Source organism: Lethenteron reissneri, chromosome 38 (assembly GCF_015708825.2).
Source record: "Lethenteron reissneri isolate LAM-NWPU_2019-01 chromosome 38, ASM1570882v1, whole genome shotgun sequence".
NCBI lineage: Eukaryota > Metazoa > Chordata > Hyperoartia > Petromyzontiformes > Petromyzontidae > Lethenteron > Lethenteron reissneri.
Window position 1 is genome coordinate 8,615,939 of NC_083816.1, and position 24,596 is coordinate 8,640,534.

A 24,596-nucleotide genomic window follows, 5' to 3' on the forward strand; every position below is an offset into this window, starting at 1 on the left:
CAGACTGGCGCCCGGTCTGGTGTGAGCCCAACATTGGTTCAGCATCACCACCACTACCACCGTCACCACCACCACCGCCACCACCACCACCACCGCCGCCACCACCGCCAACACCACCACCACCACTCGTTTTTCCTGTGTTCCACTGATCAATGAGTCGACCGGCACGCGTCATCACCTAAGACAGGGAAACCCGAGGCGGATTGTGTTGCCTTCTCAACCTGGAGTCATGAGCTGACATTGGTGGGGAGGATGTGGTTGGGAGATGGTGGGGAGGTGGTGATGGGGGGGGGGGAGTTGGGGGGGGGCATGCCTAAGCGAGTGTGAAGAGGGGGGGGGGGTGGGGGGCATGCAGATGTCAATCACAAGAGTGCGAATTTTCCTCAAACTCACAGTTGAATAACACATCATCCAGCCAATGCATGTGTACACGTGGCTGAAGTGTGGTTGACAGTCATGTGTAACTTTGTCCCAAATGTAATGAAAGCTAGCTACAGTAATGCAGACCACGGGCTGGTATATCTACGTGCATTTTCATGCGGTGGTAAATATTGTTTTTTTTATGCTGAACTTTGCTCCGTACTCGCATGGCAATGAGGAAATCAAACAGTCCTTTGGGCAAACGGTCATGTTGTCCTCATGCCTGAGTTGAAAACATCACGTAACACAATGTGTTGCACACCCACCCCCTCTCGTGTGCCGTGCCATCCTTCACAAGTGCTCGCTAACAGCTCTTGCCTCAATAGTCCGTTAAAGTCTGTATGGGGGATTTTTTTTGCCATTTTATAGTTTTACAGACCGAGTTCAAACTGCCATTTAATTATAATTGTCTACCTAATATTAGACGAATCCTTTCTGGACAGCCTGGATACCAGTACAGTGCATCAGCTTGACAAATCTGTTGAATAAATAAATATTGGCAGGAGCATTGTGTAATCGTGCTACCACTGTTTATAACGGAACACTGCAATGTTGGACTTTGACAGCAAACTCGTGTTCCGAAAGGAAACACTGCGATTATATCGTTTTTATTTTTACTGCTGGCGAAATGTTATCTGCCTGGCCCGGTATACAGGTCACGGGTTCCTGTATATTTGTAAATTGCATGCACGTTCTCCCTGTGGTCGCGTGGATTTTTCTCCGGGTCCTCCAGTTTTTCCATCCACATTTAGAATCAACGTGCGTTTAGAATATTTGGCTGCTATAACATTTCCACACGATGATGAGCCACTTCGTTGAGCTATCATTTGTGGCCAGATTGCCTCCGAAAAGGACCTAATAGCTCAGTGGGCCTTACCTGTCAAAATAAAAATATCTACCTTCAAACAGTTTGGTTACTGATGTGCGCCTTTTGGCGTCATCTGGTCCAACCCATGTGAGACTAGGCTCGAAGGAAAGCTGTCTTGGGTGTGGACCAATAAACTTCAAGGACAGTGCATACAGAGTTATGTTTTTAGTTTGCATTATGACTGCAGGTATTGTGGTCTATGCAAACATGACTCCTTGTAAAAAAAAGTGTCAGTTTTGTTGCCAGATAGAAGGGTAAAAAAACAATTATCATATTTTTTACTGGCAAATGAGGTTCCAATGGTGTGAGTTTGGTTACTTTTAAGCAAACAAAAGAAAATGCGAGTTCCGAAAATTGTGAGCTCCACGCTACTCACTCCCAGTACTCGATGACCGGTGATGTCCCTTCCCTGGCCACGCGGACCGCCGTGATGTTCTCCGTGTGATGGAACTCCACGCAGCTGTCTGGAGACACAAAGAGGACGACGGAAAACAGCTGTGGGCGATCGCAAAAAGCGCACTTCGAACAAAGCAGCTTTGCACGCACAGCACCACATTGTGTTACGGGCGTCATATCGTTCCTTTCATTCACTTTTTAACGCTTTCCAAAACTACAATTGGAAAGCGTTAATGCATTAGCTCTGTCCGTATGTCTGTAACGCGGCGGAGAGGGGGGGGGGCGGTGAATTTTCGCCTAGAGCTATGCATCTCTTCGGAACTTCCCCTTCAGAAAAGCGGCAACATTGAGTGAAGGGGTTAGCCGGGGTTTCCCTAGCCGAGCCGTGCTCTGAGCCTCATTGTTTCATCAGGGAAGGCCCCCGGGGTGCCTACTGCTTCCTGCGCATCTGGCGCCAGCGCCGCCGTTACTATCATTCACGAAATACTTCCGATGACGAACACGTGTGGGAGAGCGTTTCGGAATGCATGCGTAGGCATGCTTTTTGTTCCTTCCACCCTGTTGGATTAGCGCCGGCCACGGACAGTGGGTGCCATTCCAGCCCCTACAAGACCACCGTTGCCCGAGATATACGGCGAAACTGACGACGTACCCCCGTCTTAAAAAATACAACAGCAAAAAAAATGTCTAAGGGGCCGTTCATAAATGACGTCACGCAAAAGGCACAGCAAAATAATAACTGCTAAATAATAACTGCTGTGCCTTTTTACACCTGATGAAGGAAGCTTGTGTTTCCTCCGAAACGTCGTGATTTAATATTTTATTCATATTATTATTTCTATTATTTTTATTATAAAAGTTTTTTTTTCCTACGTGACTTTACCGAAAAAACCTAAGAGTATGAATCCTTGCAGTTACGAAAGCTTCAAATCTAGAATTATCAGACCTTCTAATTGTAAGCCATTCACTTAAAAACTCAACTCAACTATCTTTTGATTTAAAGCTTTCGTGACTGCAGGGATTCATATTCTTGGTTCTTTCGGTAAAGTCACGTAGAAGGGAAATAATTAAATAATAAAAATATCCAACAATATTATTTCCCTTCTACGTCACTCTACCGAAAGGTGAGGTCCATTAGTCACATAGCTCTTTTCCAAAGCGACCTGGCCACAAATGATAGCCCAACGACGTGGCTAATCATGTAGACAATTATAGCAACTAAAAACTCTAAACCCATGTTGATTCTAATTGTGGAGGGAAAACCCGGAGGACCCAGAGAAAAATCCACGCGACCACAGGGAGAACATGCAGACTCAAATTATACAGATGTCAGGGTTAGGATCGAACCGACGACCTCCTGTACACCAGGTGAGGTAGTTAACATCTCACCACCGTGGCCGTTGATTATGAAATGTTTCCCACACTAATTATATTGTGATAAACCTTATAACCCTAACAGCATAGTGGTTTGAAGGCTGCATCGTGATCCCAGGACCTGAGTTCAATTCCTGACCACAACTCAAGTCAGCGAGAGGTGAGTGATACCCACCCCTGAACTAACCACCGCACCAACCCACACTGACCAGCCGGCTACAGTATGGTCAAACGACACCAGAGATTGACACGGCATGGGGAGGCCTTCATCCAGCAGTGGATTGACAAAAGGACTTGTTCATCGTCGTCATCGATTACATCGGTTTATGACATTTAAATGGAAAAAGTCGAGGCAAATGTGGCAAACATTAACGACAATTCTTTTATCCTCTTTGCACAGTAAAGTCTCAGGACGACATCCACTTGGCTCATTCTTTGAATGCATTTTCAAAAAAAAAATCTACTCAGCCTACGACAATGAAAAAAAATCCAATTTTAACAAATAATTTGAAAGTGATTGTTAACAAATTCATGCGCAGCGCTGTGCATGGTGATGCTACTATGATGTGTCCAGGTGCATTTGTTATCGTAATTATATTCCAACACCCCTAATTAGTGCTCTTGAAAGCGTTGCGAAGTAGATTGGTGGCTGTGCGTGCAAGTGTGCATACCAATATCCACTGCCACTGGCAAGACCTAAAATCTAGACCGGAGCTCTGCAAACCACTAGACCGGAGTGGTGATTGGTGGAGCTGTGCCCACCACGCTGTGTCGAGTATGACGGGCGGTGAGGCACGGGTTCCGGATTGTGGATTCACTGCTTCGTACTCCTGTGCTTATATACAACCTGTGCCCTGGGCGCTTATTCAGAGAGAGAGACACACACAAGCCAAACACAGCGGCTTCTTTGCAAGACCACCACTCGGTTATTCAACAAGTCCACTGTTGACTGCCCCCCCCCCGCCCATACTGGTCATCTGTGAAAAAGAGCTTCAGAGATCATCGGATTGATCCAGTCTGAATACAGATTCTGATTCCATGAGCTTAGGCCATGTATATATATATCACTTGTCGGCACCACCCGAGGTGGCATATATCTAGTGTTTGAAAATGTGTGATAATAAATTGAAACGTGCGGTGTTATTCAGTAATTCACTTTCATTCGCTGTATAAATAAATGGGTACTTCTAAAAAGGAGTGTTACATTAGGTGGTACCAATTTATGCTCTGGCTCATGCACGAAACAAATGTGTTTCGAGACAGAACACAGCTATAGTTGATGAGCATCTTCAATTCGTGGTGGGATTGGCCTGCCACGTGGCCAGGAGATGGTGGTATAGGAATGGATCCTTGAATATATCTGCAAGGAGATCTTAATTGTATTTTTTTCATGTGAGTGGGGTTTGCACTGGGTATCCCGATTTTCTGCCCGCTTGCCAAATGCTCATGAATGGAATTGGATAAACGTTCCAATGCAATCAGGGCCATCTTGGACACGAGTCCTATCACATTGTGAGGCTTCCTGGGTGAAATACAAAACAAACCGTGATTATTATTATAATCATTGTGAATTCCAATCTCGCAGTTAACTCAACCATAATCCCTCTGGGGTTAATCAACTTAGCCTTGCCTAAGCGAGGCTCTAAATGCAAGCGCTTCATTATGCCCGGAGACCAATCGCTGCCCATAAGATGCTGATGGAGTTAGCGCCACCGGAACACGAGCCCCGACGGCGAACCGGCTGGCGAACGTGACGGCCGACAGAGGCTCGCGTTGCCAAGTCGCGGGGGCCAGTGCCAAATCCATCCCTGTTACCAAATTACGGCGAGCAGCGGGGCGCCCATCACAGGCGGTTCGCGGCACGCACGGGCGCGTTGACCCCTCCACGCCGTGGCGGTTCAGTCGGACCGAATCGTTGGTACGTTTGCGGCCCTGTTGGCAATTTTCTTTTTAATTCTCTGGCACGTGTCGTGACGGGTCCTGTAAGATCTGACCGTGGTCCGTCCAGTGCTCGCTGAGCTGCATTGGCTTCCAGTTGCCGAACGAAGACGTTGTTATAAGGTCGCGCTCATTACACGCACAACACAAAGTGCTTGCCGCATGTGAACCACAATACCTTGTCAAGGAGCGTAAACCATCATCACGTGAACTTCGCTCATCCTAGATTTGAAGCTTTCGTGACTGCAAGGATTCATATTCTTAGGTTTTTTCGGTAAAGTCACGTAGGTAAAAATTTTAAATTAATAAAAGTAAAATAAAAGCAAAATATATTTTAGTTTATTTTTTATCTATTTTTTTAAAATACATTTTTTTTACTTTTATTAATTTAAATTTTTTACCTACGTGACTCTACCGAAAAAACCTAAGAATATTTCGGTCATCCTCACAGCAGCAGCTTTTGGCTGGCCATTGAACAAGGATGGTCACCGCATCGCGCACTTTCATATGCACTTCTGCGGCCGTCTGGAACGCTCTTCCTTCCGATATTAAGAAGCCACTTGAGCTATGCACTTTTAAATCTGGATTTAAAACTCATTCTTTAGAATTGTTTTTTTTGTTTAGTCTGTTGTCGTTCCCCTGCACCTCCGATTAGCAAGGTTGGCTACATACATTTCGAAATAAGCTCAACATACACACATGCGTCCGCTCTTACAGCGCAACGCTATCATGACCGCGTTGTGTTTCACAGGCGAGTGTAGTCTGCAGGGATTTCACAGTTGGGAGAGAGCGATATTGCTGCGTGGTTTTATAGTTGTACCCGATTCGGTAAACTGCGGTGAATCTTCAAACGTGGACAATTAGGACCGCGACTCTGGTACACAAGGCCTTAATCTTTTTCAAAAAATGTCTCAGGATCTTTTACATACAGACGTACGTCTACTGTGAAGCAAAAGGTGAGCATATGTTTTTTTCCCACTCGCATTAACCAGGGCTGCCGCTGGGCTCGAACCTACGAACCTCCGCAACGAGCGGCAAAATGAGCGACCGATTGGGGGGCTGGTAATGAAACCTGGAATGGCGACCGGCGAAAGCAAAGCTCTCGCTTGTCGGAAGCGCTTTCTCTTCTCACTGCCCTAGATTTTGGCACTCACGGTGCATCGCTCGTTGGTGCTCCAGATCGCTCGGGCTGAATTCCGTTTTGTTGAAACATTAATTGGCTTAACAAAACACAAGTGGAGCGTGGCAATGTCTGAGAAGCCGCTGCTTCACGTGACGCTCAGCCGTGTTACTGTGCAGCCAACAGAACGCTCTCATTTCATCTTTGATATTCAAATGCAGTTAGCAATGGTACCGTTATTATGTAAGAGAACGTATTATTTTTGCTCCTCACATCACCCACGTGTTGAGCCTTACATCACCAAAATCACAATAAATACACTCGATCTCATTAACAATCGGAAGCGAAGAAGGTTTGAGCCCAGTTACTACTACGATGGGACACTGCCTGGAAATACCTGGCGGTGTAGCCAGGAGATGGCAGTATGCCAAAGGATCCTTATGTCTATCAGTATGGAGTATTAGGCGTTGTCCCCTTGTATGTGGGGCTCCCTCCATACATGAAGCCAAACACTCGTTAATGGAACTGACCAAACACCACAACCCTCCTGCTTTGCTCTGTAAATAAAGAACTTCTACGACTGGAAAGAATACTCATAACAGTCACTGGTTATTCCTGTTCAATAGTCGTAACATTCAGCCTTAAAAGATATTGACAATGTAAGCGGGTTACTCCATCTATCGTTGCCACCTGTCCTGGTTTTCCCAAAATTGTCCTCGTGTTGACGTAGCTGTCTTAATGAATCAGTGGGTCTTCCCAGGATGTCAAAAGTCCTATTCTCTGTCAGATGCATCACCACTCAAGACATGGCATTCACATGTAGTTCTCCTCTCGTCCAGTTTTGTGAATATATAGCCCTCTGCCAATGATAAATCCAAGGTTTATTTTTTTGGTACATCAGAGGTGGCAACCATAACTTCATCTGATACGCACACAATCAATCTTGAACATTGCATCGCTACCTACGCTCGGACTGAATACGCACGCACGTGTTTTGCTGCAGGAAATTTCGCAAGCCACGCGCACCGCCAATGTTACGCGCGCATACAAGCCCGTGCACATGCGGATATCATCAAGCCACACAGCTCAGAGACAAACTCCCCCCCCCCCTGCCCAGCCCACCCCAAGCAAGCACAGCCTGATCGATGTTAGATCGTGACAACAGCAAGCGAAACAAACCCGTTGTCAGCCAAGCTGCGATAAATCACTGTGATGCATGTCTCTCTCTCTCGAGCTTCCGCAGGCCAGATTCTCGCTAATGTTTTTCGTTTGTTTCGTCTCCCGTCGTGATAACGCGATGAAGAAATATTGCACTTCTGAAGTTCTCGCTGCGAGCGGCGCACCTACTTGGGTCAAAGGAAGGGTCCGGGAAATTGACAACGCAAGCAGAACTACGGTTGGGATTCACGCATGCCGAGGTCTCGTCTTCCACGGCAGATCTACATTTTCCATGCGAGATACAAACGCATTCGGCGCTTTTCCTAAAGTGTTTGTTGCACGGTCGCAGAATAACAAAAATTACAATGAGAAGCCCCAGACTTGGAATTGGCCAATTAAGCAAAAAAAACAACAACACATATTTAGCATTTTCTTTGGTTATTTAGGTAAATCACCGGGAGATTCTGCATTCACGAGCCACCCACTCGGCAGAAGCACGGTGCAGGGGGGTAGGGGGTGTGGGGGCGATCGTTACTTGTGTTCCAATGGTTGTTGCACGAAGCCCAGGGCAGGTCGGCCGTGAAGCAGTTGCAGAAGTAGAAGATGGCCCAGGCCAGGATGACGACGTAGAAGACGTTCAGGTAGGTCACGATGACCTGCGTGCCGTATCCCAGGCCTGCCAGCGCACACATGCAAAGAGCATCGGTCACTCACACCCACCCGCCAATGTAACAACTAATTGAATGTTAAAATGCCATTCGCCAGCGTCAAAAGTCACGACAACAATCCAATTCTCCCGCTCACCCCTTCTCCCGCTCCCCTAACACTCACGTTTTATCTCACTCAACTACAACGTCTCATAACCACGATACCACTCCACTCTCCGTTTCTTGTCCTTGTCGCCCCCTGTGGAACTCATCATTTGAAACCCTGGATATCTCGAGAGACCACCACTGGGCTGTCTTCATCCTGAAGGTCCTCTTAAACAAATCTGTAAATTACCTAAAGGACCACTCGGTTAATCTCACTCCCTCGCATAGAATCACAAGTGTCTCCTTATTCCTCCTAAAAACAGACATTTGCTTAAAATGTGTTTAGTAAAAAAAAGTATTTCCGCATTGCTCCTGAAATATCTTTGACCGTTTATTTACAACTTGGTTCCCTCCCTTCAACCCTTCGCATTATTCCCCTATTAAAAACAAAACACAGAGCTTACTTACTTACTTACAGTACTTGCCGCTGTATTTAACTTATTTCTGGCGCTCCTTGTTCTCATGCTATTATTGGCACAGTTTGTTTTATATTACCGTGTGTTTCGTTGACAAACCGTTGAATACCACGTTTGTTAGTTGTGCAAATATGACTGAAGGGTACTGAAGTTTTTGCCCTTGTTTTTGTTCATGCTGCTGCCATGCTCACGCGCCGCAGACTTCCCTTGTAAAATAGCCGGACAACTGGATGAAGGGGACTGTCCGTGAAACAATAAAATGAATGTAAATCTCAAGCTACCCCTGACATACGCTCTCCCTCATCTCACTCCACTTGCCCTCATGCACTCTCCCATCCCCTCCTCCACCACTGTACCCACTCCAACAGTGCTCTCCACTAGCATTAAAGATCTTCACTCTAGCATCTAAGATCTCCACTCTAGCATCTAGGATCTCTACTCTAGCATCTAAGATCTCCACTCTAGCATCTAAGATCTCTACTCTAGCATCTAAGATCTCTACTCTAGCATCTAAGATCTCCACTCTAGCATCTAAGATCTCTACTCTAGCATCTAAGATCTCCACTCTATCATCTAAGATCTCCACTCTAGCATCTAAGATCTCCACTCTATCACCTAAGATGTCCACTATAGCATCTAAGATCTCTACTCTAGCATCTAAGATCTCTACTCTATCATCTAAGATCCCCACTGTAGCATCTAAGATCTCAACTCTAGCATCTAAGATCTCCACTCTATCATCTAAGATCTCCACTCTAGCATCTAAGATCTCCACTCTAGCATCTAAGATCTCCACTCTAGCATCTAAGATCTCTACTCTAGCATCTAAGATCTCCACTAGCATCTAAGATCTCCACTCTAGCATCTAAGATCTCTACTCTAGCATCTAAGATCTCCACTCTATCATCTAAGATCTCCACTCTAGCATCTAAGATGTCCACTATAGCATCTAAGATCTCTACTCTAGCATCTAAGATCTCCACTAGCATCTAAGATCTCTACTCTATCATCTAAGATCCCCACTCTAGCATCTAAGATCTCAACTCTAGCACCTAAGATCTCCACTCTAGCATCTAAGATCTCCACTCTATCATCTAAGATCTCCACTCTAGCATCTAAGATCTCCACTCTAGCATCTAAGATCTCCACTCTAGCATCTAAGATCTCCACTCTATCATCTAAGATCTCCACTCTAGCATCTAAGATCTCAACTCTAGCATCTAAGATCCCCACTCTATCACCTAAGATCTCCACTCTAGCATCTAAGATCTCCACTCTAGCATCTAAGATCTCCACTCTAGCATCTAAGATCTCCACTCTATCATCTAAGATCTCCAATCTAGCATCTAAGATCTCTACTCTATCATCTAAGATCCCCACTCTAGCATCTAAGATCTCAACTCTAGCACCTAAGATCTCCACTCTAGCATCTAAGATCTCCACTCTATCATCTAAGATCTCCACTCTAGCATCTAAGATCTCCACTCTAGCATCTAAGATCTCCACTCTAGCATCTAAGATCTCCACTCTATCATCTAAGATCTCCACTCTAGCATCTAAGATCTCAACTCTAGCATCTAAGATCCCCACTCTATCACCTAAGATCTCCACTCTAGCATCTAAGATCTCCACTCTAGCATCTAAGATCTCCACTCTAGCATCTAAGATCTCCACTCTATCATCTAAGATCTCCACTCTAGCATCTAAGATCTCAACTCTAGCATCTAAGATCCCCACTCTAGCATCTAAGATCTCCACTCTAGCATCTAAGATCTCCACTATCATCTAAATCTCCACTGTATCATCTAAGATCTCCACTCTAGCACCTAAGATCTCCACTCTAGCATCTAAGATCTCCACTCTAGCACCTAAGATCCCCACTCTAGCATCTAAGATCTCCACTCTAGCACCTAAGATCTCCACTCTAGCACCTAAGATCTCCACTCTAGCACCTAAGATCTCCACTCTAGCATCTAAGATCTCCACTCTAGCACCTAAGATCTCCTCCACTCTAGCATCTAAGATCTCCACTCTAGAATCTAAGATCTCCACTCTAGCATCTAAGATCTCCACTCTATCATCTAAGATCTCCACTCTAGCACCTAAGATCTCCACTCTAGCACCTAAGATCTCCTCTCTAGCACCTAAGATCTCCAATCTAGCATCTAAGATCTCCACTCTGGCATCTAAGATCTCCACTCTGGCATCTAAGATCTCCACTCTAGCACCTATGGCCTTCTGTTGAAGCTGCCAGTCACTCTCCGCTCGGTCAGTGAGTGGGTGGTCACTTATTGTGTCATGCTGGCCCCATGGCTTGGAGCTCTCTCCCCTCAGCAGTCCGTGCTGTTGACATCCTGCCCCTGTCAGAGTCTAGGCTCAAAATGTTCCTCTTCTTCTCTGCCTGTGACTGGGTGCCTTGTCTATACAAATATGTGCTGTGCATCTACAGAATGTTAACACCTCCCTGTTCTATATGATGAGCAAATGCATCTCAAGGCACCGTGCAAAAATAGCATCTTGAAATGCAGTTGTATTCAAGCATGATGTAAAACCAATTTTTACTGTATTGCATGACATGCTGCCTTCATTAGCGCGTCTAAAGAAGCATTAGTTCATTGATAAAAATGCATTCATGAGCTCATCATCTGTGCGATGATTCACACTTTTATAAAGTGAGTATTTAGGATGTATGCATACGATATGATATTGGTAAATATCCAGTCATGGACGAAACAAAATTGCACAAGTGACAAACAATCTACACAAGACAGTCAAAATCATAACAAAAAAAATCAAGCTTGACTTCAAACTGTGACAATTAATGACATCGAATCGAATCGCTGTGGGGAGTGAATCATCATCATTATAACCAGCCATTGTCTATCCGCTGCTGGATTAAAGGCACCCCGCTCAACATCACCATTGCTCAATCCATCTCTTCCACACGAACCGATCTTATCTCTCCAGTATTGTCCATTTCCCACCGTCGCCCCTTCCAGCCGTAACGTGGCGTGCCGAAAGAACACTCCGCTTTTCCCAACAGTCAAAGCGAACGTCTCTGATTTGTGAATGTTCGCCGATGCATGAGTCCCTATTTCTGTCAGTCTACTCCCAAATGTTTTCTTTGTCAGTGTCCGCGTTCGTGATCCGTGCCATCGCCGAAAGCCCTCTTCTGCGGGCACACTGGTCTCCTATTCTTCGCGATCAACTCCAAAGTTCCCCAAGCGTTCCATCCTGCTCACATTCCCCTTCCCTGTTTCACCATCGCGATTCCCAATCTGACTCAGCGTATCTCCCCGGTGCACATCCGACTGCATGTAAACGTATTCTCTGATGGAATTTTGTTTTCATCTAAAAGTTTTTAACATAGTTTTTTTTACCATACCCTGCACTGTCCGTCTTTCTACCCCACCTCCATTGCAACTTACCACCGCCCTCCATGTCCCCCCGACGAACAGTGAAGGATCCGTGTGACATCTTCTTGGTTCTTTCGGTAAAGTCACAATAAAAATAAAACATAATAAAATAATTATGTTTTATTTTAATTATTTTATTACTTCCCTTCTACGTGACTTTACCGAAAGAACCAAGAAGATGAATCCCTGCAGTCACGAAAGCTTTAAATCGAAATCCGTGTGACACTTACGCTCGAAAATATCAGAGCCAAGATATATTTGCCAGAGAGGTCAGAGGTTATTGGGATTCTTAGGCTGAGTACTGCAAATGTGTGTAAAGGACTGTGTCTAGAGCAGTTGTATTGTAATACATTTTTTTACAGCCCTGCCTGCAGTCAATCCACTGCTGGATGAAGGCCTGCCCATGGATTATATGGTCGTGAGGGTTGTTTGACCATACTTCACCAAGCAGTGCAGTGTTTATATTCTTAGGTTTTATCGGTAAAGTCACGTAGGTAACACAGCTAAAATTACTGTAACGGTCCCACCTGATGACGGAGACTTGTGTTGCCTCTGAAACGTCGTCATTTATTATTTTATTTTATTTCCATTATTACTTTTATTAACTTTTAATTTTATTTTTTACCTACGTGACTATATCGAAAAAAAACCTAAGAGTATGAATCCTTGCAGTCACGAAAGTTTCAAATCTAGAATGTGCAGTGTTTGTTGGTAAAGTTGGGGGGAGAGGGGGGGGGGAAGAGGCGACCCAGAAACAGTTCATATATCAGACATTATCTGTGTTTTAAAAAAACGTAGCCAGTGTGCTGACCACTGTGCCACTGCCACACCCCCATTACTTTAACACACACAAACAAACAAATGTCATAAAACAAAGATTACGAACAACCTGGAAACAGACTTCGCTGGAAATTCTTGTTTGCGAGCACACGTTATGGCACAATAGGGAGTGGTGTGGTCTTGCACTCACTCTGTCTTTGTCTTTTCAGTACTGGCATTCACTTCCCATATTAATTTTTACATAGACTGACAAAGAGAAAGGCCATGTCTGGTTCAGATTCCGATTGCCACTGGGGGTTTGCATCGCAGGAACCAAACCCTCGGCACCAGGAATGTGACGCAGTGCACAGAGATAAAGATCCCCCATATAACTCGTTTTAAGACTGTTGGGGCAAGTGCTCTTTGCATATGCCTTAACGGACTGTTGGGGCTGTCAATGAACATCTATGAAGGCCGGAGCTAGACACAACGGGGATGCGTGGGTGGCCTGCAGTGCACACAAACACACATACAGACGTGTAGTAGTAGGTTTTTACCCTTTAAACTGGTACAAAACTGACACCTTTATACAAGGCATCATGTTTGCAATAACCGCAACACAAGCAGTCAAAATGCAAACAAAAATAAACAACTCTGATAATGGTAATGATAGGCACTGTCCTTGACGTTGACCAGTTTAAAGGGTAAAAACCTACTACTATATTTTGCCACTGGTAAAGGAGGTCTCATAGTGTAAACACATACAGACTCTTACACTGTATCATCCATTCCTACATCTGGAACCCGATGAACACCTTGCAACTGATTGTCTCAAATGCGCGGAGCCCTGAAAAAAACTGACAACCCACAAACTCTAATTGTCCAGAGAGGAAGCTATTCTTGAGCGCAGGCAAATTAACTGGGTGACAACGGTGATTTATCAACTTAATTTTGCAGTCATCTAAGGGCAGATGATACGATAAAGAGTGGATTGTAAAGTGTTGCATTATATCTGGCAATTGGTTAAAAAGACCTAGGTTTTATGTGGTTTATCAATCTTTTCCCAGGACACCCCTCAAATGTTATTTTCCCACTTGGCACCAAAGCTTTTGACCTTGATAGCCATGCAGGTATTGCACAATATTTACAGAAATGATCTCAGGTTCGATTCCATTTTGGGGCAAATTACAAACACGGCAGAGAATGACGGATTCCGTTGAGCCCGATGACAACAGAGTAAATTTTTTTTTATAAAATACATGTTTGATGGACAATGCTTTGTCGAGAGCGTGAAACCTCGGATGGCCACGTGACCTCTATTGGACGACGCCATCCCAGTTGCTCACTCGGGGAAGTGACGGCGCTCAGATTTATCGAGATTTGGGTGAAGCCATTTCATCGCCGTCGTTGCTGCTGTTGCTGTTGCAACACTACGTAGTTTCTGGCGTCGACTTGTCATCGACAATCTCCGCAAACATTTCCCATCGTGCGACGATGGCCTGGTTGGTCCTCTCCGCCGTGGCAGACGATGAAAGCTAACCTTCAAAGAGGGGGCACACGAGGCGCCAGCAGGTGACCCCTCCTTGGCTCGTGTACTGGCCCAGGGCAGTCTCGAGGAAGAACACGGGGATCCCACAGCACACGAAGAAGATCACGTACGGGATGAGGAAGGCACCTGTCGGGAAATCCAAAACCGCGGCATTAGGATCATCTTCTTGGTTCTTTCGTAAAGTCACGTAGAAGGAAAATAATACAATAATAAAAATAAAACATAATAAAATAATTCTCACGACGTTTTGGCCACAACGCAAGCAGCCGTCTTCAGGTGGAGAACAGGTCTGTCGAGAAGACTCTGCCTTATGTTGTATTTTTATTATTTTATTATTTTCCTTCTATGTGACTTTACCGAAAGAACCAAGAAGATGAATCCCTGCAGTCACGAAAGCTTTAAATCGAAATTAGGATAATCGTTAATCACACATCTATGTTATAAAACATTGTGCGTCTGTGAGCGAGTCTATGAGTCACAGCACGCGCTTGAATATTTGTTGTTGTCATAAGTCAGGGACATCGGGCGCCGATGATGAGATATATAGATGAGCACAAAGTTTCACCATGCTTAATATTACAACGGCTTAGACATTTGCTTAATATTACAATGGCTTAGACATTTGCTTAATATTACAATGGCTTAGACATTTGCTTAATATTACAATGGCTTAGACATTTGCTTAATATTATAATGGATTAGACATTTGCTTAATATTACAATGGCTTAGACATTTGCTTAATATTACAATGGCTTAGACATTTGCTTAATATTACAATGGCTTAGACATTTGCTTAATATTACAATGGCTTAGACATTTGCTTAATATTACAATGGCTTAGACATTTGCTTAATATTATAATGGCTTAGACATTTGCTTAATATTACAATGGCTTAGACATTTGCTTAATATTACAATGGCTTAGACATTTGCTTAATATTACAATGGCTTAGACATTTGCTTAATATTATAATGGCTTAGACATTTGCTTAATATTACAATGGCTTAGACATTTGCTTAATATTATAATGGCTTAGACATTTGCTTAATATTACAATGGCTTAGACATGTGCTTAATATTACAACGGCTTAGACATTTGCTTAATATTATAATGGCTTAGACATTTGTAAAGTCTCTTCGAATTGCTTTTATTTATTTGAGTTGAGAGTCACGAATCGTTTCGTCCAAAAAAATATTCGACAAACGGACAGACGTCAACCGTGAGAAAAACCACAAAAAAAAATCACGGGAAATCGTTTTTCGGTGAAAAATAAAATTTCGCACGTGGGCCCCGTTTTTCAGTGGCATGGCGTGGGGGGGGTTTACGCCTTGACACCCATTACCCGGACCGGGTGCTGAAAGGGCAAGATTGATGAAGACCAAATAAAAAAAGACAATTGTCTCACTTTCACATCCCGCCACATCTGGTGCGACCAATAACTCTACGTGCACACTGCTGACCGATCAGTTGGTGTTTACAGTTTGTTTTTCGTTTGAGTGGACGGCCTTCTGTCAGCGGTGGCGTGAACGAGCAATATTGCAGGGCTGCACCTTTATTTATTTTTCAACATGGCTAATATGGACTGAGGTGTCAGTTAAATGTTGGTAGTGAGCTGTGTAACCTCACTGAATGCGTCACTCAGGCAAATTTGAATATTCTCCCTCGGATCATGGTCATCTATCGGAAGGGGAGTCTTCTTGACACGATGTTGTTTAAATTTCTGGAAAAATGTCATGTTCACCTGTTTGCAGTGTGGACAGATACCGTTTTGTTTCGCAGTATACGCGCGTTGGACTTTAAAACAAACATGACGGGTGAGTTTTAGATGTGTAGAGATCCAATTCAGCAGCGATCGTGCGTTAAGTTTAAACAATTACAGCTAAATCAAATACATTTACTGGGGCATATGCATGAAACTAAATCACCCGGAAATTAGCACATCCTATTTCAGAAGCAAAGCAATCTAGCGCCCCCCAAAAAAGGCTCTTTTATGCACATCATCGTTTTTTCAAAGAGAAGTCCTCAGTCTTGACTGAAAGCTTTCGTGACTGCAGGAATTCATATTCTTTGGGTCTTTCGGTAAAGTCACGTAGCTCGCCTACTTCAGCAGTTTTTTGTTCTTGCTGTGGTTGTCCCACCTGATGACGATTGCTTGTGTTGCGATCAAAACGTGGTGATCGATTATTTTTCTACCTACGTGACTTTACCGAAAGAACCAAAGAGTATGGATTCCTGCAGTCACGAAAGCTTCGAATCAAGATTCACGTAGATAGTTTGAAAGAAAACAACAAAAACTACGACGTTTCGATCACAACACAAGCGATCGTCATCAGGAGGAGATGATCAGGAGGAAAGATGACGATCGCTCGTGTTGCGATCGAAACGCCGTAGTTTTTTGTTATTATTCTCTTTCAACCTATCTACGTGACTTTATCTTCTTGGTTTTTTCGGTAAAGTCACGTAGAAGGGAAGTAATACAATAATAAAAATAAAACATAATAAAATAATTCTCACGACGTTTCGGCCACAACGCAAGCAACGCAAGCAGCCGTCTTCACCTGAAGACGGCTGCTTGCGTTGTAGCCGAAACGTCGTGAGAATTATTTTATTATGTTTTATTTTTATTATTTTATTACTTCCCTTCTACGTGACTTTACCGAAAAAATCAAGAAGATGAATCCCTGCAGTCACGAAAGCTTTAAATACGTGACTTTACCGAAAGACCCATAGAATAAGAACTCCTAAGGACGCGCTGTGTCAACACTCACCGCCTCCGTTCTTGTAGCACAGATAAGGGAAACGCCACACGTTCCCCAGTCCTATGATCTCTCCGGCCACTGACAGCACGAACTCCACCTTGTTGTTCCACTGCCCGCGCTCGTTGATCTTCTGCTTGCCAGGAGCAACGGGCGCAATATCCATCTCCGTGCTATCCACCTTGCCGTTCACGAGCGGGATGGAATTCTGCGCCGCCATTCTCGGTAGAGTGCTGGGTCTGAAAAGCGCAAAAGATCCCCCGCGTGGCCTCAGCGGACTTGCGCAGGGCGTGTGTTGTTCGCGAGGAGCAGCAGCACCTTACGAAGGCCGGAACGGCACGCGAGGGGGGTGGGTGGCCAGCACCGCGCCCAATCACAATTCGTCTCCCCGGTGATAATGTTTGCACACCGCACCAGGTCGTTATTTAAGGCTGGATCGACCTAGGAGAGGCCCATAATCGATTTAGATCATCACCACTGATGTCAGATATTGTCAGAAAACAATGTGGGCCGTAGGGATTCACAGCGCAGCACGCTTTCCAGTCACTACCACGGTTGCATTTAAGCAACCGTGTGTGTCGATGCACGTGTCTTTGTGAGCATCTGTAACATGTCTTTCACATGGCATGCTCACTTAGCTCGCAACTGTGTTTTTATCAAGCATCGGGCAACGTAACAGCCTGCATGCAGCATCTTCAATTGGCATTTGAGCACGGGGGCATTTGGTGAACTCGGCAAGGCAGGGTCACGGGGTCACGGGGGGGAGGGGGGGACCTGGAAATCTAATGACCCCACTGACAACGCAAACGTCGTGCTCGCGCAACGCCCCTACAAGTTGTGACCGCCGCTCCGGGGAATCCGCGTCGCCACCGCGATGATGGATGTCAGGCGAGACGACGCTGCGTGCCCTACATTGTGACCGGGACAACGTCCAAAAGTGTTGCGCAGCTCCTGTTATTGAGCGGCGCGGTGTTTTCCCAGTCAAGCGCCGTGGGTGTCTGCTATTAAAAAAATTGAATAATTCATTGCGGTGTTTAACGCGAGCTGCCTTGAAAGCATGAGACGAAGACAATTTATTTGCGGAATTCCAGCAGTCAGCAGCGCGTCACCCTGTGTTCGTCAATGGGTTTGGAAGAAGACGTCACGTGACTCGAGTACTTGCAAATGTCACCTACCGCCCTGCGATGATTGGTTGCTTAATGATTTATTACAAACATTTTCACCTGGAATATCCCTTGACATGGAACATCTCTATGGGACATACGGGGATGGGAGGGGGGGTGGGGAGCACTCAAATCTCCACACAGATAGATTCAACAATCTCCTGCTGCACTGCCATCTCTTCGCCACCTCGTAGCCGAAGCCTCCTACAACTTCTGCTCAATGTCAGTCTCGCTGGCACGGACCAGTCCACCGACTTGCTCGCTCCACCTCCGTCTCCTGTCCACCTCTCAACCGAGCGGGTTTGGGAGTTTCACAAATCTTCATGTGATCCACAAACCCTTGCCACCACGGCGCTACAGATGCCAGTGCTTGTGTGGGCTCCTCAGTGGCTGTGTGGTGTGCACGTCACGAGCCGATGTTGGTGACGATGTTGGTGACGATGGTGGTGGTGATGTGGAGCGGTAGGGTAGTGGTTAGCGCGCACCCCTACGAACTTGACGACCCGAATTCAAATTCCGCTCTCGGCCAACATCAGTGACGATTATCTGAACCCGTCCTGGGCCTCCCTTAGGTCGACTCAGCCTCAAATGAGTACCTGGTGCAGTGCGTAAAAATATCGCCACTGGGGAGACAAAGTCGGCTGGTCGTGGTGCTGGTCACCCACCCCCTCGTGTGCCGTTCTGGCCTTCACAGGTGCTCGCTAACAGCACTTGCCCCGAAAGTATGTTAAGGCTATACGCGGGATCTTTGTCTTTGTTTGGTGATGACGGTGCCGAGTCAACCCAGACCTGCACTCGAGTCCACGACCTTGGAGAGACCGTGGCTGCCAATGTTCTAGCAGGCGAATCGTGGAAGTGTGGGCTGCACGAGGCAGATGACACCCTCGGCATGAATAAATCAAACGCGTTTACACAAATTGCCCGACAAGGTTAAAAAAAAAAACCAAATCTCAATATAAATCCGCCGTTGCATTGCCGAGTTAAAATTTTTACGCGTGACTTGGTCACACCTGTGCACGCCCGTCAATTTCACGGCAGTGGATCTGGGCTCCTGGTACCCGCGAGTTTTGCGCTGCACAGCAGACGCGATTCGGCCTCGCGTTTAGCTGTGAATGAACGAATTTAAACTCGAAGCGACACGTATCCGACTGCGGTGTCGACCGTCGCGCAGCAGGTAAGCGCGTCGGGTTTGAATGGCACGAAAGTGTCGTCCTTGCAGCCACACCGACGTCGTGAGTGGAGTCGATTTGAAAGCCGGAAAAGAGGAGCGCGTGGATTAACGGACATACGCATTAATTCTAGATTTGAAGCTTTCGTGACTGCAAGGATTCATATTTTTAGGTTTTTTTCTCGGTAAAGTCACGTAGGTAAAAACAATTTAAATTAATAAAAGTAAAATAAAATGAAAATCACGACGTTTCGGAGGCAACACAAGCTTCCGTCTTCAGGTGGAACCGTCACAGCCACGACAGCTGTATCAAGTAAATACGCATGTTGATGAGAAGCAGTTCTACCTGCCAACAAGAGTAAAGTGGACCTGGCTGCTGAGGCAGGGCACGTCGCTGCGGGGGGGGGGGGGGCGATGATGGCCGATGGTCAAGAAGAACGGTGAGAGCCAAGGAATAAAACTAAACTATGCTATTTATTTATTTATATTATTTTATTATGTTTTATTTTTATTATTTTATTACTTCCCTTCTACGTGACTTTACTGAAAGAACCAAGAAAATGAATCCCTGCAGTCACGAAAGCTTTAAATCGAAAAATTAACTATTTTTTTTTATTTTACCAGGTACGGCCTGCAGAGATATACAGCTCTTGTTCAGAAGCGACCTGGCCACAAATGACAGTTCAACGAAGTGGCTTATCACTGTGTGGAAAGGTATAGCAGCCAAATACTCCAAACACGTGTGTTCCAAATTCCAAATATACAGCAGCAGGCGTCAGGGTCGGGATCGAACCCACGACCTCCTGCACTCCAGGCGAAGTAGTTAACATCTCCTAGCCACCGTGATCATGATGAGAGAGAGACACGCAAACTCTAAATATACAGCAGGCGTCAAGGTCGGGATCGAACCCATGACCTCCTGCATACCAGGTGAGGTAGTTAACATCTCCTAGCCACCGTGATCATAATGAGAGAGAGACACACAAACTCTAAATATACAGCAGGCGTCGGGGTCGGGATCGAACTTACGACCTCCTGTATACCAGGCGAAGTAATTAACATATCTCCACCGTGGTGGCATAGGAATCGTCCAAGAGACATCAAAGGAGATGGAGCGATGAAATCAGTTTGTGTGCCAGTGCTTGGTGGATTATTATATCGCGGGATTGTAAGAGATGGAAGCCGTGATCCAGCAGTAGATTGACCATGGCTGATGACGATGACGACTCGTTAATGGAATAGGTCGATCATTTTAATGGGGCACCACAGAGGTGAGATGTTAACTACCTCGCCTGGTATACAGGAGGTCGTGGGTTCGATCCCGACCCTGACGCCCACTGTATATTTTCAGTTTGCACGTCTCTCCCCGTGGTCATGTGGATTTTTCTCCAGGTCCTCCGGTTTTTTCACTCCACGTTCAAAAACACGCGTTTAGAGTATTTGGCTGCTGTAAATTTCCACACGATAACCCACTTCGTTGAGCTATCATTTGTGGCCAAGTCGCTTCTGAAAAATAGCTATATAGCTCAGCGGCCCTAACCTGGTAAAAAAAAACAATACAAATAGTAAAAAGTAGTATGAATAATGGCATTGGCCAAACACTATTATGCAGGATCCTTCTGGAAATTTTTCTTGAAACTCAGTGAGGCTTTCACAGACTAATAAATAGCAATGCCATTGCTATGACCGTTCCACTGCATGTCGAAAATGAGGTTTCGTTATGTAATGTGCCAGAGGTTGCTTTAACTTGCATTTGAATGCAAATTCAACCTATGACACTTTTTTAGTTTTACAAAACTCAAAGCACGTATTGTCGTCGTAATGGAGAGACTATGAATAACAGAAGAGACACGCACACAATGCATCCCTTTATATATCTGTCCCTTCCTCGTAGAAAAACGACAAAAGTAACGTTTAACGAAACACCATCGGCTGTCCGCTCGTCTGGGAGTGCACCACCAATTTCGGCAACCATTGGTCTGACTGCGATCAAACTCGGCAGTGTCTCACCGGCAGAGCCAGGCCAAGCTTTGAATGAATGCCGATGAACCATCAGGTGCTACAGGCAACTCCCCCCCCCGCCCCCTCTTTATTACACGGGCCCCAGTTCGACACAACGTTGATATCTTTCGATTTAAAGCTTTCGTGACTGCAGGGATCCATCTTCTTGGTTCTTTCGGAAAAGTCACGTAGAAGGGAAGTAATAAAATAAAGTCACGTAGAAGGGAAGTAATAAAATAATAAAAATATTATGTTTTTATAAAATAATAAAAATATTATGTTTTTTTTAAATTATTTTATTACTTCCCTTCTACGTGACTTTACCGAAAGAACCAAGAAAACGTTGATATCATGCGTAACACTGAAAATATCGATGCTCAAGGGTTACTTTTGAGTGATGTATTATAGAATGGCATTTGAAACGGGTGTCTCTTCCTTTGGGCACAGTACTGCGTTATCAACGGCGTTACGCGGTACTCTGGAAGCACGTAAGAGGTAATTGATATTAATGAGACGTGATAGATATCGTTTGCGCGAATCGAAAACACACGAAGGTTAATTTATTATGGCCATGCAATTTTCACTCGTGGACAAACTCCCCCGCCCCCACACACCCTGAGGGGCATGGGGATTTATTTGACCATACATCACCGCGCTGTACGCATGTTTGTTAGACTTCTTTCTTAGCGTATGCGGCCCAACGTGCCCAATCGCAGGTGCTGGGGAAGGACGGAAGACCAAGCACAAAAAGCAGTTCTAAAGAAATTCGTTTTCAACTTTGATTTGAAAAGTGGATACCTCCCAGTGGCTTCCCAATATCGGAAGGAAGAGCGTTCCAGACGGCCGCAGGAGCGCATCTGAAAGCGCGCGACGCGGTGACCCACGGGTCAAACAAAAGCCGCTGCGCAAGGATGACCGCAGGTTGCGTGATGGTTTTGCTCCCCGACCAGATCAAAAAGGTGTTGTGGTACATTCGCGGCGAGCACATTGCGTACGATGAGTGCGACCTCATCACGAAACCGATGCAGCTCAGCGACCACTTAACGAACACGGTCGGATCTCGCAGTACCCCGTCACCACGCGTGCCAAGGAATGTGTACACGCCGCAGCCTGCTCATGCTTCAGCCAGACGTTGCCTGGAGTAGCGAGTTGCAATCTTGATATGAAGCTTTCGTTACTGCAAGGAATCCACGTGACTTTACCGAAAGAACCAAAGAGTAGCGAGTTGCAGTAAACGAGCCTCGGCGATGCCACGCTGCACGCCACCCTGTTGGCACGGCCACGACTCAATCGTGGCCCGATGAGTCGTAGAGCCCTGATAAGAACATTTGCGGGACCTGCCTCTGTTTTGCACGTGGTGATCAAACGACATTCGGATCGAGGGTGGAGCCGAGGCTTTTTAGATTTGTGGAAAAAAACTGAATCTTAGAGTCTGGGACCGCCACACCACGCTGATCAGCACGCGGGTTGATTAAACAGAGGTCACCAATTCCAATCACAAACCAGGCTCAAACCTGCTTATCTCCTGCGGTTCGAGGAGACCCGGTGCATTCCGGAGAATTTAGTTGCAGGAGAGTGGTTTTATATGAACACGACACATTGTATGAAATAAGATACAAATGTCTGTTTTCCCGCTGACAAATACTGCTCGGTCTGTAGTCTCCTCCATGTACAGAAGCACGTATTTGCAATGCTTACCATTTCGTGACTGGCTATGGGTCACTGACGATCCCTGATTTGGTGGAACACTTCTGCATCTCCCACAATATTGCCGGTCCTCCAAATGTCCATTCATACGTAAGGGATTTGTGCAGGAAATGTGTATAACGTTTTCTCGAGAATGATAAATACACGTAAACCATTTTTGTTTAAACGCGAACGCGTGAATATTTTTTTCGTGTATCCTTAATTAGTCCGGAACCCGTTGCTTTGCAACGGAAAATGAGAGAGCTGTCATGTGCGTGCTCTTTTTTCCATCCTCCAGTACTCAGGGCACGAACAGAATATTTTGGCGAAATAATTACTTAACACGGACATAGATTGAAAGTTAGAGCTATTTTAAATTAGCCTTGTTCAGTCTTCTGTATGCCTTACTCCGACCTCTTCGGTGTCACTATCTATTTGATGTGTTCCGAACATCTTCTTCTGCCGTTTCGATCCAACCCAATGTTTATACTGGTAGGAACCTCCAGGTTACACGAGCCCACAGGAGATCATTCTGTCCGTCCGTCGTGCATCCAAAAATGGGATGGGTGGGGCTGGCTGGAGAGGGGAGAGTGGGGAGGGGCTGGGTGGGGAGGGGCTGGGTGGGGAGGGTGGGGCTAAGTGGGGAGGGTGGGGTGGGGAGAGTGGGGCTGGGTGGAGAGGGTGGGGCTGGGTGGGGAGGGGAGGGTGGGGCTGGGTGGGGGGGGCGCTGGGTGGGGAGGGGCTGGTCACCCTGTGGTGCCCTTATAAAACTCAACGTTTAACCTACTCACGCTGGCTTGTGCCCGCCCTCACAGTCGGCCATATTTGCGGAATACACCACGCCGCCGTTGACCCTGGCCATTGACCGAGCAACCCTACGTTCCTACCAGCTCCCTCCGCAGGACAATGTGTTTTGTTACACGGAAAATCCCGTTTAGCCAGCCACCTAGCTAGCCTTGGTGACAATGGCCTCACCCACGAACAGCAGCACATCTATTGTTGGGATGGAGAGAAGCCCAGCCAGCATACAGCCAGGGGACTCGGTGGCATAGATTATTTTGAATCGTCGTGTAATATCAACATTGAATGAGTTACATTATATGAAAAAAGAAGATGAAAATGTTTTCCTTTTGTTTACTTTGCATTAAGATGATATATTAATAGCGATAACAGCACCAGTTCAATTAGAACAACAACCGCCATTAAGTGGTGGTGACGTCACCACGACTCTTGTGCCAGGCTATGTGCACCTTGAAGCCACGTGAAGTGTCGAACGCCTGCTGGCAGGTCACGGGGCAGACCCAGGTGCCACGGGTAGACTGACTGAGACGACTGTCTGATGCACCACCTGTGCCCCCTACTATGCCAACTTTCTGTGCTTTAGCCACCCGGCGCTCCACTCGTTGTTGTGAGCGTCGCTCCTCCGCCCTCCGTTGTTGTTGGAGGGCGACTGCCTCCTACTGCCCATTAGCGTCCTTCACGAGCCTCCTCCACAGAGGCCGATCTTGACATTGCCGGTACCAGTCATCGGCAAGTCCACTCAGCTCCACATCCTCCTATACCACATCACTCCATCTCTTCTCTAGCCCGTGC

At 45.8% G+C, this 24,596-nt stretch overlaps 1 protein-coding gene across 2 annotated transcripts in view; it reads right to left on the reverse strand.

Annotated features, from left to right (window-relative positions):
* Positions 1-24,596, reverse strand: part of LOC133351817 (sodium- and chloride-dependent GABA transporter 3-like) — a 101,231-nt gene that overhangs the window by 71,319 nt on the left and 5,316 nt on the right. For both annotated transcript variants that reach the window (XM_061567374.1, XM_061567375.1), the window contains 4 exons: positions 16,998-17,224; positions 14,218-14,352; positions 7,810-7,950; positions 1,665-1,752 (listed from right to left, as the gene is read on the reverse strand). In XM_061567374.1, the coding sequence (XP_061423358.1) occupies positions 1,665-1,752; positions 7,810-7,950; positions 14,218-14,352; positions 16,998-17,205 (572 nt within the window). In that variant the 5' untranslated portion in view covers positions 17,206-17,224. The remainder of the gene's footprint in view (positions 1-1,664; positions 1,753-7,809; positions 7,951-14,217; positions 14,353-16,997; positions 17,225-24,596) is intronic.